This window comes from Oncorhynchus nerka, linkage group LG2 (assembly GCF_034236695.1).
Source record: "Oncorhynchus nerka isolate Pitt River linkage group LG2, Oner_Uvic_2.0, whole genome shotgun sequence".
In the NCBI taxonomy this organism is placed as follows: Eukaryota; Metazoa; Chordata; class Actinopteri; order Salmoniformes; family Salmonidae; genus Oncorhynchus; species Oncorhynchus nerka.
This window is the reverse complement of record NC_088397.1, coordinates 28,997,995-29,017,992: the sequence shown is the minus strand read 5'-3', so window position 1 is coordinate 29,017,992 and position 19,998 is coordinate 28,997,995. Positions and strand designations below refer to the sequence as shown.

The 19,998-nt window shown below is 43.9% G+C and overlaps 1 protein-coding gene across 3 annotated transcripts in view; it reads left to right on the top strand.

Annotated features, from left to right (window-relative positions):
* Positions 1–16,012, top strand: part of LOC115133971 (signal transducer and activator of transcription 1-alpha/beta-like) — a 34,625-nt gene extending 18,613 nt beyond the window's left edge. For 2 of the 3 annotated variants that reach the window (XM_029667445.2, XM_029667455.2), the window contains 15 exons: positions 2,625–2,717; positions 2,823–2,882; positions 2,998–3,109; positions 3,231–3,272; positions 3,590–3,673; positions 10,641–10,739; positions 10,935–11,070; positions 11,183–11,238; positions 11,351–11,442; positions 13,831–13,970; positions 14,058–14,246; positions 14,679–14,754; positions 14,904–15,024; positions 15,183–15,221; positions 15,610–16,012. In XM_029667445.2, coding sequence (XP_029523305.1) covers positions 2,625–2,717; positions 2,823–2,882; positions 2,998–3,109; positions 3,231–3,272; positions 3,590–3,673; positions 10,641–10,739; positions 10,935–11,070; positions 11,183–11,238; positions 11,351–11,442; positions 13,831–13,970; positions 14,058–14,246; positions 14,679–14,754; positions 14,904–15,024; positions 15,183–15,221; positions 15,610–15,636 — 1,366 coding nt within the window. In that variant the 3' untranslated portion in view covers positions 15,637–16,012. The remainder of the gene's footprint in view (positions 1–2,624; positions 2,718–2,822; positions 2,883–2,997; positions 3,110–3,230; positions 3,273–3,589; positions 3,674–10,640; positions 10,740–10,934; positions 11,071–11,182; positions 11,239–11,350; positions 11,443–13,830; positions 13,971–14,057; positions 14,247–14,678; positions 14,755–14,903; positions 15,025–15,182; positions 15,222–15,609) is intronic. The other variant, XM_029667464.2, reaches the window with a different exon arrangement.
* Positions 16,013–19,998: the final 3,986 nt, after the last annotated feature.

Sequence of the window (19,998 nt, the reverse complement as noted above, 5' to 3'; positions counted from 1 at the left end):
GATTAAAATCCTGCATCGCACACAAGGTCCCCCTGCTCAAGCCAGCGCATGTCCAGGCCAGTCTGAAGTTTGCCAATGACCATCTGGATGATCCAGAGGAGGAATGGGAGAAGGTCATGTGGTCTGATGAGACAAAAATAGAGATTTTTGGTCTAAACTCCACTCGCCGTGTTAGGAGGAAGAAGAAGGATGAGTACAACCCCAAGAACGCCATCCCAACCTTGAAGCATGGAGTTGGAAACATCATTCTTTGGGGATGCTCTTCTGCAAAGGGGACAGGACGACTGCACTGTATTGAGGGGAGGATGAATGGGGCCATGTATCGCGAGATCTTGGCCAACAACCTCCTTCCCTCAGTAAGAGCATTGAAGATGGGTCATGGCTGGGTCTTCCAGCATGACAACGACCCGAAGCACACAGCCAGGGCAACCAAGGAGTGGCTCCGTAAGATGCATCTCAAGGTCCTGGAGTGGCCTAGCCAGTCTCCAGACCTGAACCCAATAGAAAATCTTTGGAGGGAGCTGAAAGTCCGTATTGCCCAGCGACAGTCCCGAAACCTGAAGGTCTGTATGGAGGAGTGGGCCAAAATCCCTGCTGCAGTGTGTGCAAACCTGGTCAAGAACTACAGGAAATGTATGATCTCTGTAATTGCATACAAAGGTTTCTGTACCAAATATTAAGTTCTGCTTTTCTGATGCATCAAATACTTATGTCATGCAATAAAATGCAAATGAATTACTTAAAAATCATACAATGTGATTTTCTGGATTTTTTAGATTCTGTCTCTCACAGTTGAAGTGTACCTATGATAAAAATGACAGACCTCTACATGCTTTGTAAGTAGGAAAACCTGCAAAATCAAAAAAATAAAGGGAACACTAAAATAACACATCCGAGATCTGAATGAATGAAATATTCTTATTAAATACTTTTTTCTTTACATAGTTGAATGTGCTGACAACAAAATCACACAAAAATGATCAATGGAAATCAAATGTATCAACCCATGGAGGTCTGGATTTGGAGTCACACTCAAAATTAAAGTGGAAAACCACACTACAGGCTGATCCAACTTTGATGTAATGTCCTTAAAACAAATCAAAATGAGGCTCAGTAGTGTGTGTGCCCCCCACGTGCCTGTATGACCTCCCTACAACGCCTGGGCATGCTCCTGATGAGGTGGCGGATGGTCTCCTGAGGGATCTCCTCCCAGACCTGGACTAAAGCATCTGCCAACTCCTGGACAGTCTGTGGTGCAACGTGGCGTTTTGGTGGATGGAGGTACTGAGACATGATGTCCCAGATGTGCTCAATTGGGATTCAGGTCTGGGGATGGCACAGGCGGGCCAGTCCATAGCATCAATGAGGCTTTCCTCTTAGAGCATGAACTGCTGACACACTCAAGGTTCAGCCACATGAGGTCTAGCATTGTCTTGCATTAGGAGGAACCCAGGGCCAACCTCACCAGTATATGGTCTCACAAGGGGTCTGAGGATCTCATCTCGGTACCTGATGAGTTTTGGAGAAGCATCTGCCAACTCTGGACAGAAGTGGATGGAGCCGAGACATGATGTCTGCTCCAATGGCAGTCAGGCTACCTCTGGCGAGCACATGGAGGGCTGTGCGGCCCCCCAAAGAAATGCCACCCCACACCATGACTTTCCCACCGCCAAACCGGTCATGCTGGAGGATGTTGCAGGCAGCAGAACGTTCTCCATGGCGTCTCCAGACTGTCACGTCTGTCACATGTGCTCAGCGTGAACCTGCTTTCATCTGTGAAGAGCACAGGGCGCCAGTGGTGAATTTGCCAATCTTGGTGTTCTCTGGCAAATGCCAAACGTCCTGCACGGTGTTGGGCTGTAAGCACAACCCCCACCTGTGGACGTCGGGCCCTCATACCACCCTCATGGAGTCTGTTTCTGACCGTTTGAGCAGACACATGCACATTTGTGGCCTGCTGGAGGTCATTTTGCAGGGCTCTGGCAGTGCTCCTCCTGCTCCTCCTTGCACAAAGGCGGAGGTAGCGGTCTTGTTGCTGGGTTGTTGCCCTCCTCCTCCACGTCTCCTGATGTACTGGCCTGTCTCCTGGTAGCGCCTCCATGCTCTGGACACTACGCTGACAGACACAGCAAACCTTCTTGCCACAGCTCGCATTGATGTGCCATCCTGGACGAGCTGCACTACCTGAGCCACTTGTGTGGGTTGTAGACTCCGTCTCATGCTACCACTAGAGTGAAAGCACCGCCAGCATTCAAAAGTGACCAAAACATCAGCCAGGAAGCATAGGAACTGAGAAGTGGTTTGTGGTTATCACCTGCAGAACCACTCCTTTATTGGGGGTGTCTTGATCATTTCCTATAATTTCCACCTGTTGTCTATTCCATTTGCACAACAGCATGTGAAATTTATTGTCAATCAGTGTTGCTTCCTAAGTGGACAGTTTGATTTCATTGAAGTGTGATTGACTTGGAGTTACATTGTGTTGTTTAAGTGTTCCCTTTATTTTTTTGAGCAGTGCATATACATATACTGTATATTCTACCCATTTGTTCTTGAAGAATATCTAAATGCCTCTATAGAGTATATCACCTCAAAATTCCTTGTGTCTCTGTGGTGTGTCTTAGTTCCTTGGTGGTAGAGAGACAGCCCTGTATGCCCACACATCCACAGAGAACTCTGGTGCTGAAGACACAGGTGCAGTTCACTGTCAAGCTCAGGTAAGCACAAACACAACAGCACCTCCCGTCTGTAGTTCCTCCCATCTGTAGTTCCTATGGATCTGTCCAGACCTGGTTAAGTTTTGATTTGTATTTCCTCTCTAGATTTCTTGTGAAGCTCCCGGAATTCAACTATCAACTCAAAGTGAAAGCTTTGTTTGACAAGTAAGTGGATGAGTGTGGTAGAATATGTTTGTGTGTTGTTATGCTCTTCTCTTGAATTTGGGATGTGAATACATAACTAAAGGGGGAAGGAATGTATGTTTTCTTTTCTCTCCAGGGACGTTACAGAAAAGAAAGGGTTTCGTAAATTCAACATATTGGGTACCAACACAAAAGTTATGAATATGGAGGAGTCAAATGGAAGCTTGGCTGCAGAGTTTCGCCACTTGGTATGCTTACACAATTTACAAATAGCATACAGGGCACTACTTCTGAATGAGTTGTCCCGATTGTCCATTTGGACCTGCACTGTCATCACTCCTTACAGTTTATTCTCTGGTCTCAACACAGCAACTGAAAGAGCAGAAAGTAGCTGGCAACCGAACAAATGAGGTAAGAGACGACCTGCAGATTGATCGCTGGGTTATATGACTGGCTTATAATGACAAGGTAATCGGTTACAGTCAGCTCATTCCGATAGATATGGGTGTGTCCCGATAATATCTTCTTTCTCCTGAAGTGTGCGCTCGTTCGCCACTTCCCACAAATCTAAAAGCATTGAATTGGTTCGGAGGGAGTTTCCATCATATCTCTTATACCAGTCATTTTCCTTTCAAATCAGGGAAGTGAACAAGTGCAGACTTTTGGAGGAAGGCAAGACAATTGGGACGTTAGCCCTAATGTGTTACTGTCTGACCATGTTATTCCAGGGGCCTCTCATTGTGACAGAGGAGCTGCACTGCATCTGCTTTGAGTCGGAACTCAACCAGTCAGGTCTGGAAATCAAACTAGAGGTAAGTGATCTGCAATATAGTTCAGAAAGGAAACGCCAAGTAGAAATATATATATATATTTTTTTACCATTTATTAAAGATTGAATAATGCAAGTCTTGGTCGAAATAGGCTCCTTCAGGGTAGCTCACTGCCCAAGCAAAGCATCAATATATAAAATAACCTACAAGCAGGAAAGCAGAACCTAACAGGTGGAGGCTGGGGTGGTGGTGGGAGTAAAGAAGTAAACAGATACTAGCAGTAGCAGCAAGCGGCAGCAGGATGTGTTAGCAAAATCGGTCAGCTTAAATAGAACGCCAAATGAGGTAAAGGGGATTGTTACTAGCATCTAATTGGTGCCACCTCAGCTTTCTGAACTGTCTTTTCTTTATTTCAGAAAAGAAACACGACATAGAAATATGTTTACCAATTTATTAAATAATTCATCTTTCAATTCTTGGCGATATAGGCTCTGTTACATCAGGGTAGCTCACTGCCCCAGCAAAGCGTCAATATATAAAATTACCTACAAACTATACCAATCCCCCAAAATGGCAGAACCATACACCAGACGACTATGTGTCGCTACTGCAGAAAGCGCCGTTGAGACATTATCAAATAGACCAGCTAAGTCATCCTACAATTACAAGACTATACTATGTGTGAATATCAACCATGTGTAGAATGCACTGTGCAACACATGACTTACAGTTCTCATATGACACTGGGTACCCTCGCTTGAGGCAAGATGAGCTGTCATCTTAGTAGCTATGTCCTATCTAACTAGCAACAGTAAGCAGTACGAACCCAACCGCCGTGGAGACGCACCGCCGGGTGCTCTCACTGAAACTACATGAGTAATCATCTGACGGGTCTATATAAAAAATATTTCATTATCGAAGAAGCAAACTTAAGCAATATGAGCCGGTCAACAACCTGCAGCTACAATGCCTTCAGAAACTATTCATCTCTTGACTTTATTTGTTACGTTACAGCCTTATTCTAAAATTGATTCAATTAAAAAACTGATATTAGATTTACATAAGTATTCAGACCCTTTGCTCAGTACTTTTTCGAAGCACCTTTGGCAGCGATTACAGCATCGAGTCTTCGTGGGTAGGACGCTACAAACTTTGCACACCTGTATTTGGGGAGTTTCTCCCATTCTTCTCTGCAGATCCTCGCAAACTCTTGTCAGGTTGATTGGGGAATGTTGCTGCACAGCTATTTTCATGACTCTCCAGAGATGTTACAATCGGGTTCTGGCTGGGCCTCTCAAGGACATTCAGAGACTTGTCTTGAAGCCATTCCTGCGTTGTCCTGGAAGCTGCGTTGTCCTGGAAGCTGAGCCTTTGCCCCAGTCTGGGGTCCTGATTGCTCTGGAGCAGGTTTTTATCAAGGATCTCTCTGTACTTTGCTCCGTTCATCCTTGCCTCGATCCTGACTAGTCTCACAGTCCCTGCCGCTGAAAAACATCCCCACACAACATGATGCTGCCACCACCATGCTTCAACGTAGGGATGGTGCCAGGTTTCCTCCAGATGTGACGCTTGGCATTCAGGCCAAAGAGTTCAATTTTCCCTTTAGTCAAACTCCAAGTGGGCTGTCATGTGCCTTTTACTGAAGAGTGGCTTCCGTCTGGCCACGCTACTATAAAGGCCTGATTGGTGGAGTGCTGCAGAGATGGTTGTCCTTCTGGAAGTTCCCCCTAGCTCTACACAGGAACTCAATCAGATTCTTGGTCACCTCCCTGACCAAGACACTTCTTCCCTGATTGCTCAGTTTTGCCAGGCGGCCAGCTCTAGGAAGAGTCTTGGCGGTTCCAAACTTCTTCCATTTAAGAATGATGGAGGTCACTGTGTTCTTGGGGACCTTCAATGCTGCAGACATGTTTTGATACCCTTCCCCAGATCTGTGCCTCAACACAATTCCTTCGACCTCATGGCTTGATTTTTGCTCTGACATGCACTGTCAACTGTGGGACCTTATATATACAGGTGTGTGCCTTTTCCAAATGATGTCCAATCAATTGAATTTACCACAGGTGGACTCCAATCAATTTGTAGAAACATCTCAAGGATGCACCTGAGATCAATTTTGAGACTCATAGCAAAGGGTCTGAATACTTCTGTAAATAAGGGATTTCTGTTTATTTTTAATACTTTTGCAAAATAATCTAAAACTGTTTTCGCTTTGTCATTATGGGGTATTGTCTGTAGATTGATGATAGGAAAAAATATATACAGTGGGGCAAAAAAGTATTTAGTCAGCCACCAATTGTGCAAGTTCTCTCACTTAAAAAGATGAGAGGCCTGTAATTTTCATCATAGGTACACTTCAACTATGACAGACAAAAGGTCTTGGCCATAGTGGAGTTTGGAGTGTGACTGTTTGAGTTGTGGACAGGTGTCTTTTATACTGATAACAAGTTCAAACAAGTGCCATTAATACAGGTAACGAGTGGAGGACAGAGGAGCCTCTTAAAGAAGTTACAGGTCTGTGAGAGCCAGAAATCTTGCTTGTTTGTAAGTGACCAAATACTTATTTTCCACCAAAATGTGCAAATAAATTCATAAAAAATCCTACAATGTGATTTTCTGGATTTTTCTTTTCTAATTTTGTCTGTCATAGTTAAAGTGTACCTATGATGAAAATTACAGGCCTCTCTCATCTTTTTAAGTGGGAGAACTTGCACAATTGGTGGCTGACTAAATACTTTTTTGCCCCACTGTATATTATAATATTTAATCAATTTTGGAATAAGGCTTTAACGTGACAATGGGGAAAAAGTCAAGGGGTCTGAATACTTTCCGAAGGCACTGCATATGGGATGTACTTTATATCAAGTAGCCAGCAAATACGGCAACATGTAGGCTATTGACCACGGCTGACTCCGTCATAGCAAACTTAATGAGGCACGGTACAGGCAGTTAAACTCATTGCAGTTTAGGAGCTCTCAATAGACCAGTGAAGGTCATTCTACCATTACATAAATGTCTACTAGGCTTATGTGTGAATATTAACTGTGTAGCATGAGCTAATGCAGCCATACGTCTACTTCTCATATGAAGTACCATCGATGAAGCAAGATGAGCTATCATCTTGGTACATGGGAAATATTCTACCTATCTAACGAGGCAGAATTGGCCCAGCTCAGAGCTAGCTCGCAGCGCTGACGAGGGAACCAGAGCCATGATTAGTTCCAGTATCTTGTCATTCGTTGCCAGCGTCAATGTTGAACAGAGGTTTGCCAGGTCCCGCCCGTGCGCAGTATCCAGGTAGCATAACATGAAAGAATTAGCATGGAACATCAGTCGTCGTCAGCAGAACTTAACAGTGCTTTGTCATCTCTTTCATCTAGGGGTGCCTTGCAAAAGTATTCATCCCCTTGGCGATTTTCCTATTTTTTTGCATTTCAACCTAATTTAAATAGATTTTTATTTGGATTTCATGTAATGGACATACACAAAATAGTCAAAATTGGTGAAGTGAAATTTTAAAAAGTGCTTGTTTCAAAAAATACAAAACGGAAAAGTGCTACGTGCATATGTATTCACCCCCTTTGCTATGAAGCCCCTAAATAAGATCTGGTGCAACCAATTACCTTCAGAAGTCACATATTTAGTGAGACTGCACACATGTGGACTTTAAGTGTCACATGATCTCAGTATATATACACCTGTTCTGAAAGGCCACAGAGTCTGCAACACCACTAAGCAAGGGGCACCACCAAGCAAGCGGCACCATGAAGACCAAGGAGCTCTCCAAACAGGGCAGGGACAAAGTTGTGGATAAGTACTGATCAGGGTTGGGTTATAAAAAAATATCAGAAACTTTGAACATCCCACGGAGCACCATTAAATCCGTTATTAAAAAATGAAAAGAATATGGCACCACAACAAACCGCCCACCAAAACTCACAGACCAGGCATTAATCAGAGAGGCAACAAAGAGACCAAAGATAAACCTGAAGGAGTTGCAAAGCTCCACAGTGGAGATTTGAGTATCTGTTGAGTATCTGTTCATAGGACCACACTCCACAGAGCTGGGCTTTACGGAAGAGTGTCCAGAAAAAAAGCCATTGCTTAAAGAAAGAATAAGCAAACACGTTTGGTGTTCACAAAAAGGCATGTGGGAGACTCTCCAAACATATGGAAGAAGGTAATCTGGTCAGATGAGACTAAAATTGAGATTTTTGGCCATTTAGGAAAACGCTATGTCTGGTGCAAACCCAACACCTCTCATCACCAAGAGAACACAGTGAAACATGATGGTGGTAGCATAATGCTGTGGGGATGTTTTTCATTGGCAGGGACTGGGAAACAGGTCAGAATTGAAGGAATGATTGATGGTGCTAAATACAGGGAAATTCTTGAGGGAAACCTGTTTGTCTTCCAGAGATTTGAGACTGAGACGGAGGTTCACCTTCCAGCAGAACAATGACCCTAAGCATACTGCTACAGCAACACATGAGTGGTTTAAGGGGAAACATTTTAATGTCTTGGAATGGCCTAGTCAAAGCCCAGACCTCAATCAAATTGAGAATCTGTGTTATTACTTAAAGATTGCTGTACACCAGCGGAACCCATTCAACTTGAAGGAGCTAGATCAGTTTTGCCTTGAAGAATGGGCAAGAATCCCAGTGGCTAGATGTGCCAAGCTTATAGAGGCATACCTCAAGAGACTTGCAGCGGTAATTGCTGCAAAAGGTGGCTCTACTGCCTCCCGGGTGGCGCAGTGGTTAAGGGCGCTGTACTGCAGCGCCAGCTGTGCCATCAGAGTCCCTGGGTTCGCGCCCAGGCTCTGTCGTGACCGGCCGCGACCGGGAGGTCCGTGGGGCGACGCACAATTGGCCTAGCGTTGCCCGGGTTAGGGAGGGCTTGGTCGGTAGGGGTGTCCTTGTCTCATCGCGCACCAGCGACTCCTGTGGCGGGCTGGGCGCAGTGTGCGCTAGCCAAGGTGGCCAGGTGCATGGTGTTTCCTCCGGCGCATTGGTGCGGCTGGCTTCCGGGTTGGATGAGCACTGTGTTAAGAAGCAGTGCGGCTTGGTTGGGTTGTGTATCGGAGGACGCATGACTTTCAACCTTCATCTCTCCCGAGCCCGTACGGGAGTTGTAGCGATGAGACAAGATAGTAGCTACTACAACAATTGGATACCACGAAATTGGGGAGAAAAAGGGGTAAAATTCAAAAAAAAACAAAAACAAAGTATTGACTTTGGGAGGATGAATAGTTATGCACTCTCAAGTGTTTTGTTTTTTTTGTCTTATTTCTTGTTTGTTTCACAATAAAAAATATTTTGCATCTTCAAAGTGGTAGGAATGTTGTTTAAATCAAATGATACAAACCCCCCAAGTCACTGTATGAGAGTACGGTTAACATGTGAGTGTCCACAATGCAAAGAATACTTAAGAGATCATGCAAGATTAAAGGGAAGGAACATTTGAGTGTATTTCAGACTGACAAACCCTTTAAGCCATCATACCTCATACCCCTTTAAGCCATCATACCTCATACCCCGTTAAGCCATCATACCTCATACCCCTTTAAGCCATCATACCTCATACCCCTTTAAGCCATCATACCTCATACCCCTTTAAGCCATCATACCTCATACCCCTTTAAGCCATCATACCTCATACCCCTTTAAGCCATCATACCTCATACCCCTTTAAGCCATCATACGGACCGCCTCTGGAAAAGTGCAATGCAACTGCAACCCTTTCGCCTGAACTTAGACTCAAACTTGTGTTACTGAGAGAGGAGAGAGATGCTTTTCCGTAGGCCATGACAGTAGCGGTACGATTGATCCTGATTAGGCTACGCACATAGCATAAAACAACATGCAGTATACTAACAACCCCCTAAAACCGCAACTAAACGGTAGCTATGTGTAACCACGTGTACTATTTAATTTACCTGCTACATCTAGCAGTAGTTGATGTGTCTGGTGCATGCACAGAAGTGCAAAGTGAGAGTGACATGACTATCTAAAACCTAGGTCTACAATAAGTTCTACCTGAGCTGATGGCTATGTCTAACGTATATTCCGCTAAGCCCTGAGAGAAGATCGCTGATGACATGATAACAAGAAGAGATAGACCAAATAGATGTTGAAATATGCCTGCATATTAGTTTGTTCGGAACAGAAGCTGCAGGTATAGCTATAATTGCACACTATTTCAGACCTGCACGTTAAAATTGTAAAATGTACGAAATTGTAAGTATGACTGCCGGTGCAAGTCACACTAGCTAATGTGAATGGACGACACCGTAAATGTATAGCTGATACTACAGTGTCTTGCAGCGGTCTGGTGTCCCGCTCGACACATACTATCTAGTTTGATTTCTCCACTAAACAAATTAGCGGCCAGTATTTGGCCTTAATAAGACCAAATACTATCAAATCGCCGTGATGAGCACCATCTTGCTCACGTCATCAAGAAAACATTCGTACTCGCTGTATATCGACCCATAAAGGCTAGTGTAGGCTACTTCCTCCTGTATGGGCGAGCAGATTTCTCTGTGATGGGGTGTATTAACCGAGCGCACGGACTCTGCCCGAAGCTGGCATTGGAAACAAACAAAAGTATACAATACTTTAGCTAGTTGTAACCGCTATTGACAACAGTAGAGCGGCGACGTGGATTGATCCTCGCAGTCAGTGACATCCTCTCAGCAGCCAGACGTGCCACTTGAGCATATTGAATGATGCGGGCGGGGTTCAACCACAGCTAGCGAGCATTCACAAAGACAATTCATATCAGAAAACAGCAGTACAGTGAGAAACGTCTAGTCACAGCAGCAGCGTCAATGCAGCAAAAGAAGCAAACGCATACTAGCAATCAAAGCTGAGGCGGGGACTCAGGTTCACTATCTGAACTGGCTTCGCTTTATACTAGGTCTGCACTCCCATTTTCATGAGATCCAACAGCACTCTGACCTTATTTCATTCGACGTTGACTTTCTCTGGCCTCTGGTCCTTCTTAGACCATCTCCCTGCCCATCGTGGTCATCTCCAACGTCAGCCAGCTGCCCAGTGGCTGGGCCTCCATTCTGTGGTACAACATGCTGACCAGCGAGCCCAAGGTGGAGTACAGTGCCTTCATTTCATTTAACCTTTATTTATACTTCATTTATTTGCATTGAGATCAAATCTCATTGCAAGAGAGACCTGTTCAGAAGGCCCACCCATTAGCCAGTGTAAATCAGATCAAAAAATTGACAGTACACAAACGCACTGCTCTCCTTTTATGTCTTGGTCGTTTCCCTGGTCTGTCCCAGAACCTGAAGTTCTTCCTGAGCCCTCCTGTAGCGTCCTGGGGTCAGCTGTCCGAGGTGCTGAGCTGGCAGTTCTCCTCTGTCACCAAGAGGGGACTCAATGAAGAGCAGCTAGGCATGCTGGCCGACAAACTACTGGGTGAGTCATGATGGGGGATTGGCTTTTGTTATGTTATCATACTTCTAATAATGTTATTGGTTGATTTACAAACTCCCTATATTTGGATGATGAGGTAAACATGTTCTAACAGGCCAGAAAGCACAGAGGGATCCTGAGGGCCTTATCCCCTGGACCAAGTTCTGTAAGGTAGGTGACTACAATGTATACAGAATACAACATCTTTACAGTTCACAGACACAACAATATAGAAGGACCTAGAGATCCATCTAGACATCTGAATACAAATTGTCTACTGTAGAGTCTCAGTGAGAAGAGCTTTCCCTTCTGGCTGTGGATCGAAGCTATCCTGGATCTCATCAAGAGACATCTGCTGTCCCTGTGGAACGATGGGTGAGTTATTTCATTATCAGTCGGTTGAACATTATCGGAGAGTTGGCAGAATGGTATCTATAGCTTGCCACAACAGACTTCATTCTGTTAGAGCTGCATCTGCAAAACTTCTCAGCACAAAAGCAAACAATTACACTGTTAAGCTCGAATTAGTTGAGGAACGTTCAATTCAGTTCTCTTATGTCGAGGCAGAGTTGCTTTAATAACTGGTTGAGGGATTTGGTAACAACAACATTGAGTCACCATCAGTCGATTCTTGAAAAATGGAAGAAGTCGGTGTTTGTATTCAATAAAAGTTTGTATTAAAGTATGAATTTCAGCAACCCGCTGAAGGACCAGAGTTGTTTTGGACAAACGTATGTGATCAACAGAGGAGAGGATTGTGGACAACAGGAAAAGGAGGACAAAGCACGCCCCCATTCTCATCGATGGGGCTGTAATGGAGCAGGTTGAGAGCTTCAAGTTCCTTGGCGTCCACATCACCAACAAACTAACATGGTCCATGCACACTAAGACAGTCGTGAAGAGGGCACAACAAAACCTAGTCCCCCTCAGGAGACTGAGAAGATTTGGCATGGATCCTCAGATCCTCAAAAGGTTCAACAACTGCACCATCGAGAGCATCCTGACGGGTTGCATCACTGCCTGGTATGGCAACTGCTCGGCCTCCGACCGCAAGGCACTACAGAGGGTAGTGCGTACGGCCCAGTACATCACCGGTGCTAAGCTTCTTGCCATCCAGAACCTCTATACCAGGCTGTGACTATAATCGAAGTGAATTGTCTTGGTAGATAATGTGGTCTGCATTTGATTGTAAGGAATTCTAGGTCAGGTGAACAAAAGGACTTAAGTTCCTGTATGTTGTTATGGTCACACCATGAGTCGTTAATCATAAGGCATACACCCCCGCCCTTCTTACCAGAGAGTTGTTTGTTTCTGTTGGTGCGATGCGTGAAGAAACCGGGTGGCTGTACCAACTCTGACAACGTATCCCGAGTGAGCCATGTTTCCATAAAACAGAGAATGTTACAATCTCTGATGACTCACTGGAAGGCAACTCGTGCTCTAATTTAGTCCACCTTGTTGTCTAGAGATTGGACATTCGCGAGTAATATGCTCGGAAGCGGTGTATGGTGTGCTCGCCTTCTCAGTCTGACCAGTAGGCTGCTCCGTCAGCCTCTCCTGCGGCGACAGCATTGTTTTGGATCGGCCTCTGGGATAAGATCCCACGTCCAGGGTGGAGGTCCGAACAAAAGGATCTGCTTCGGGAAAGTCGTATTCCTGGTCATAATGTTGCTAAGTTGACATCGCTTTTATATCCAAAAGTTCTTCCCGGCTGTATGAAATAACACTTGAGATTTTCTGGGCTAACGATCAGCTCTTGTATGATGGTGCCAACAGAGATGGTCGGCCTGGTTCACAGGACTTGTAAGTAAGCATTTCACTGTAAGGTCTACACCTGTTGTATTCGGCGCATGTGACAAATAAAATTTGATTTGATAAAACCAAGATTGAACTCTTTGGCCTGAATGCCAAGCGTCACGTCTGGAGGAAACCCGGCACCGGTGAAGCATGGTGGTGGCAGCATCATGCTGTGGGGATGTTTTTCAGTGGCAGGGACTGGGAGACTAGTCAGGATGGAGAGAAAGATGAACAGAGCAAAGTACAGAGAGATTATTGATGAATACCTTCTCCAGAGCACTCAGGACCTAAACCGGAGAGACTGGAGAGACTTGAAAATAGCTGTGCAATGACACTCCCCATTCAACCTGACAGAACTTGAGAGAAGAATGGGAGAAACTCCCCAAATACAGGTGTGCCAAGCTTGTAGCATCATACCCAAGAAGACTCCAGGCTGTAATCGCTTCCAACGGTGCTTCAGCAAAGTACTGAGTAAAGGGTCTGAATACAGTTTTTTATTTGTAATCATTTCTAATAACCTGTTTCTGCTTTGTCATTATTATTTCAAAACAATTTTTTATGAAACTTTATTTAACCTGGCAAGTCAGTTAAGAACACATTCTTATTTACAATGACTGCCTACCAGGGAACAGGGGGTTAACTGCCTTGTTCAGAGGCAGAACGACAGATTTTTACCTTGTCAGATCGGGGATTCGATCCAGCAACCTTTCTGTTACTAGCCCAATGCTCTAACCACTAGGCTACCTGCCGCCCCATTATGAGGTAGATTGATGAGGAAAAAAACAATTTAATCCATTATAGTATAAGGCTTTAACGTAACAATGTGGAAAAAGTCCAGGGGTTTGAATACTTTCCAAATGCACTGTACATTTACAGAATTGTTTAACAATGTGAATTTCCCCTGTCAAATAAACATAATAAAAAGTGAAGAAATGTTGTTTATTCTCTTGTTCTCTCCCACTACAGTTGCATCCTGGGCTTTGTGAGTAAGGAGAGGGAGAAGGCCATGCTGACTGGGAAGTGTCCAGGCACGTTCCTGCTGCGCTTCAGTGAGAGTAGCAGAGACGGAGCCATCACATTCACTTGGGTGGAACACGACCTATACGGTGAGTCTGTGAAAACACACACACACACAGCGGCCCTGTAGCCAATTACAATTAAAAGGTTGATATATTTTGGTGTGTGTTTTGCAGATAAGCCTGTATTCCATGCAGTGGAGCCCTACACCAAGAAGGAGCTGTCTGCTGTCTCTCTGCCTGACATCATCCGAACCTACAAGGTGATGGCAGCTGAGAACATCCCAGAGAACCCACTCCGTTTCCTCTACCCAGACATCCCCAAAGACAAGTCCTTCGGGAAGTACTACACCAGGGCCTCTGAGGGTAAGCAGCCAGCGACCCTCTTTGTTTCAATCCCCTGAATATTATAATAAATAGTATATGCCATTTAGCAGACGCTTTTATCCAAAGCGACTTAGTCATACGTGTTACTTATGGGTGGTCCCGAAATAAAGAAGCATTACTGAAATCTACTTCCATTGTCCCACAAAGAGTGGCTGAAAATTCTTCTCTCTTCGGTTTGCTCCTCAATCATGCACCTTGGTAGCAATAGTGTTATTTTTGATTTACACAAAGCCCCTGTAAGGATCCCGATGTCTGTTTGGTAGACCATTGGGGTTGTGTTTTATGGCCAACCTCTGAATCATTTTTCTCTGTATAGCGTTGAACGACCATAGGAGTTGGCTATAAACCACAAACAGATCTGGGACAAGTGGTCTTTATATCACTGTTCCACCATTTTGTTTTCTTTTTCAGCATCGGAGCCCATGGATGTGGAGGGTTCCAACGTCACAGGATACATGAAGACAGAACTCATATCAGTGTCCGAAGTGTAAGTCTAGAGTACCCTTCATAATACTCAATATTCATTTCGTTAAAGGTGAAGATGCCATAAATACTGTATTTGTATTTTCGACTAAAGTCTGGTTTGAGTATGATTTGACAATCTGACTTAACTGTTGTTTTCACAATGTGTTCTAGTCACCCGTCCAGACTGCAAGATAACATGATGCCCATGTCGCCAGACGTGTTCGGAGAGCTGAAGAGGAGCGTTGCACCAGTGCTCCAGTGTTGGAGTAGTCCTAAGGATATTGATGCTGTGGTGAGTCAAACTTCCCCTCTGGTGTTTAAAAAAAGTTTATTCTATTCAATTGCAGTCTGATGCCAAACACTAAGAATTGATGAACAATGCCATAATTTGCGAATAAGTCTCTTGCATTTCTCGTCCATTATTGTTCTTTATCATACTATTTGCCTCAGGCGTCTGATCTCAGAGAGTTTTTAGCTGAAGACTTTCAGGTATTGTGAATGGTGCCCCTTTCTCCGAATAAGCATGTCTTTGCTAGTAATAACAGGCTGTGGGTGACGTTTCAATTGTGCAAAATAATCACTGCTGCTGGCAAACCGTACCTACTGTAGTAACTTATAGTACTACGTGCAGTACAACTGTTTTGTGTTTTCAGCATGGGGCTCATGTATGCATGATTGTCTGTAGTCTGCTACATTTCCTGACCAGTAGTCAACATCCTCTAAAAATGCTTTAATCCCTTGAGATTGAATTTGTAATACGCACATTCATTCCAATGTCATCATGATGGCATTTATTTTGTGCCTCTGACCAATAGTAGTTTTGCATCCATTAAAGACATTTTGCTCATATTGACATTTTTATCATCATCCTCTGTAGATGACACCTGACTTGGACTGCAACTGAGCCAACAGACATGTGGGACCAGATCTTTTAGTCCAGGAAATGTTTTATACTGAAGCCTATTTCATTCTCATCCTTTACTCTCCTTGAGCTTCAGTAGTCACGTTTCAGAACAAATACTTTTGTACCGAGTCAGTTTAGAAATATACATTATATATTACACTTTACTGAACTGGAAATAATTCATAATTTAGTGATATGTATAAACTTAAAGCACTTAACTACATTGCCTTTAGAAGGTATTCCCACATTTTGTTGTGTTACAGCCTGAATATAAAATGGATTAAATTGATATTTTGTGTTACTGGTTTACACACCCTATCCTGTAATCTCAAAGTGGAATTGTTTTTACAAATGAATTAAAAATTAAAAACTGAAATGTCTTGAGTCAATAAGGATTCAACCCCTTTGTTTTGGCAAGCCTAAATAAGTTCAGGAGTAAAAATGTGCATAATAACAGTTGAGAAGTGAATATCAACCAGATTCAACCACAAATGTAACGATGTACACTGAGAGTCGGGAAAGCAAGTTCAGGGAGTGAATACATTTGAATAAATAAATGAACAAAACACGACCAGCACACCGACATGAAACAAACAATGACGACTGGGGAAGAAACCAAAGGGATGACATATAGGGCAGGTAATCAAGGAGGTGATGGAGCCCAGGTGAGTGTCGTTATGCACGTAATGCTGGTGACAGGTGTGCCCCATAACGAGCAGCCTGGTGACCTAGAGGCCGGAAAGGGAGCACACGTGACAACGAAGACCAGAGAGGTTTTCCAATGCCTTGCAAAGAAGGGCAACCTATTGGTAGATAAGTTTTTAAAAAATGACATTTGAATATCCCTTTGAGCATAGTGAAGTTATTAATTACACTTTGGATGGCGTATCAATACACCTAGTCACTACAAAGTCCTTTCTAACTCGGAGAGGAAGGAAACTGCTCAGGGATTTCAATGTGAGGGCAATGAGGATTTTAAAACAGATTTTAATGGCTGTGATAGGAGAACTGAGGATGGATCAACACCATTGTAGTTACTCTACTATACTAATCTAAATGACAGCCAAAAGAAGGAAGCTTGTACAGAATAAAAAATATTCCTGTTTGCAATAAAGTAGAACTGCAAAGAAAATGGCAAAGAAATGTACTTTTTGTCCTGAATACAAAGTGTTATGTTTGGGGCAAATCCAACATGACACATCACTGAGTACCACTCTTCATATATTCAAGCATGGTGATGTCTGCATCATGTTATGGGTGTGCTTGTCATCGGCAAGGAGTAGGGAGTTTTACCAAGACAGCATTGAATGTTCCTGAGTGACCTAGTTACAGTTTAGACTGAAAATAATTAGGTTGACCTGCACCTACACAGATGAACAATATAAACACTCCTACATATTATGCTTCTTGTGCAACAGGGACTGGGGAGACAAATCCAATGAAAGCAACACTGAACACTTGAGTTATTCAATATGAGTTATTCAATAGCAATATCATATTCATTCATCAAATCCCAAGTAGGTTGACTTTAATACTGGAAGTATTAACTAACAATGACCAAGAATGCAACTAGAGGGAGGCACAGATCACGAGTGGTAGCAAATGCTTATGTCCCTATACAACAAGCCAGAGCGGAGGTCACCATCGAAAGTGTCTGTCAATTCTGTAGTTCTAGTTTAAACCAAACACCATGCAACTGTAGCAAAACAAAACATTTTTTGGAAATGGTTTCATTTCCTTTTTCCTCAAACCAATAAACTACCTCAATATGATTTCCTTTCTTCCAATCTTTCATGTTTGGCCCCTAGGACAGACGTAGTCGCGGCTCTCACATCTTTTTCATTGACTGTGAGAGAAAGTTTTGTCTTCTCGCCTGTATAACGACGTTAACTGAACGCCCATCTGCGGCCTGCTAACCGTTAGCTGTCTTACCGGCTGCTCTCAGAATAGACAATCGGACAATTTATTTATTTTTATTATTATTATGTTTCTTCTTGGGCCTCTATAACTATATCTATTGTTTTTATTTTTTTTGTTGTTGTGTGATTTGGACTAATCCCCTCTACAACACGGAACTAATCTATACAACACTAATCTATTGACGGAACGCAAGAGGTGGCTAACAACAGACCTCCATCCTATGCTAGCTTGCTACCGATGTCCTGGCTAGCTGTCTAAATCGCCGTGACCCCCAAACCAACCTCTCCACTCCCTGGACCCTTTTGATCACTCGACTAAGGATGCCTCTCCTTAATGTCAATATGTCTTGTCCATTGCTGTTCTGGTTAGTGTTTATTGGCTTATTTCACTGTAGAGCCTCTAGTCCTGCTCACTATACCTTATCCAACTTATTAGTTCCACCACCCACACATGCAATGACATCTCCTGGTTTCAATGATGTTTCTAGAGACAATATCTCTCTCTTCATCACTCAATACCTAGGTTTACCTCCACTGTATTCACATCCTACCATACCTTTGTCTGTACATTATACCTTGATGCTATTTTATCGCCCCCAGAAACCTCCTTTTACTCTCTGTTCCAGACGTTCTAGACGACCAATTCTTATTGCTTTTAGCCGTACCCTTATTCTTCTCCTCCTATGTTCCTCTGGCGATGTAGAGGTGAATCCAGGCCCTGCAGTGCCTAGCTCCACTCCTATTCCCCAGGCGCTCTCTTTTGATGACTTCTGTAACCGTAATAGCCTTGGTTTCATGCATGTTAACATTAGAAGCCTCCTCCCTAAGTTTGTTATTTTCACTGCTTTAGCACACTCTGCCAACCCGGATGTTCTAGCTGTGTCTGAATCCTGGCTTAGGAAGACCACCAAAAATTCAGAAATTTTAATTCCAAACTACAACATTTTCAGACAAGATAGAACTGCCAAAGGGGGCGGTGTTGCAATCTACTGCAAAGATAGCCTGCAGAGTTCTGTCCTACTATCCAGGTCTGTACCCAAACAATTTGAACTTCTACTTTTAAAAATCCACCTCTCTAAAAACAAGTCTCTCACCGTTGCCGCCTGCTATAGACCACCCTCTGCTCCCAGCTGTGCTCTGGACACCATATGTGAACTGATTGCCCCCATCTATCTTCAGAGCTCGTGCTGCTAGGCGACCTAAACTGGAACATGCTTAACACCCCAGCCATCCTACAATCTAAACTTGATGCCCTCAATCTCACACAAATTATCAATGAACCTACCAGGTACTCCCCCAAAGCCTTAAACACGGGCACCCTCATAGATATCATCCTAACCAACTTCCCCTCTAAATACACCTCTGCTGTCTTCAACCAAGATCTCAGCGATCACTGCCTCATTGCCTGCATCCGTAATGGGTCAGCGGTCAAACGACCTCCACTCATCACTGTAAAACGCTCCTTGAAACACTTCAGCGAGCAGGCCTTTCTAATCGACCTGGCCGGGGTGTCCTGGAAGGATATTGATCTCATCCCGTCAGTAGAGGATGCCTGGATATTTTTAAAAAATGCCTTCCTAACAATCTTAAATAAACATGCCCCATTCAAGAAAATTAGAACCAGGAACAGATATAGCCCTTGGTTCTCCCCAGACCTGACTGCCCTTAACCAACACAAAAACATCCTATGGCGTTCTGCATTAGCATCGAACAGCCCCCGTGATATGCAACTGTTCAGGGAAGCTAGAAACCGTTATACACAGGCAGTTAGAAAAGCCAAGGCTAGCTTTTTCAAGCAGAAATTTGCTTCCTGCAACACTAACTCTAAAAAGTTCTGGGACACTGTAAAGTCCATGGAGAATAAGAACACCTCCTCCCAGCTGCCCACTGCACTGAAGATAGGAAACACTGTCACCACTGATAAATCCACCATAATTGAGAATTTCAATAAGCATTTTTCTACGGCTGGCCATGCTTTCCACCTGGCAACTCCTACCCCGGTCAACAGCACTGCACCCCAACAGCAACTCGCCCAAGCCATCCCCATTTCTCCTTCTCCCAAATCCATTCAGCTGAAGTTCTGAAAGAGCTGAAAAATCTGGACCCCTACAAATCAGCCGGGCTAGACAATCTGGACCCTTTCTTTCTAAAATTATCTGCCGAAATTGTTGCCACCCCTATTACTAGCCTGTTCAACCTCTCTTTCGTGTCATCTGAGATTCCCAAAGATTGGAAAGCAGCTGCGGTCATCCCCCTCTTCAAAGGGGGGACACTCTTGACCCAAACTGCTACAGACCTATATCTATCCTACCATGCCTTTCTAAGGTCTTCGAAAGCCAAGTCAACAAACAGATTACCGACCATTTCGAATCTCACCATACCTTCTCTGCTATGCAATCTGGTTTCAGAGCTGGTCATGGGTGCACCTCAGCCACGCTCAAGG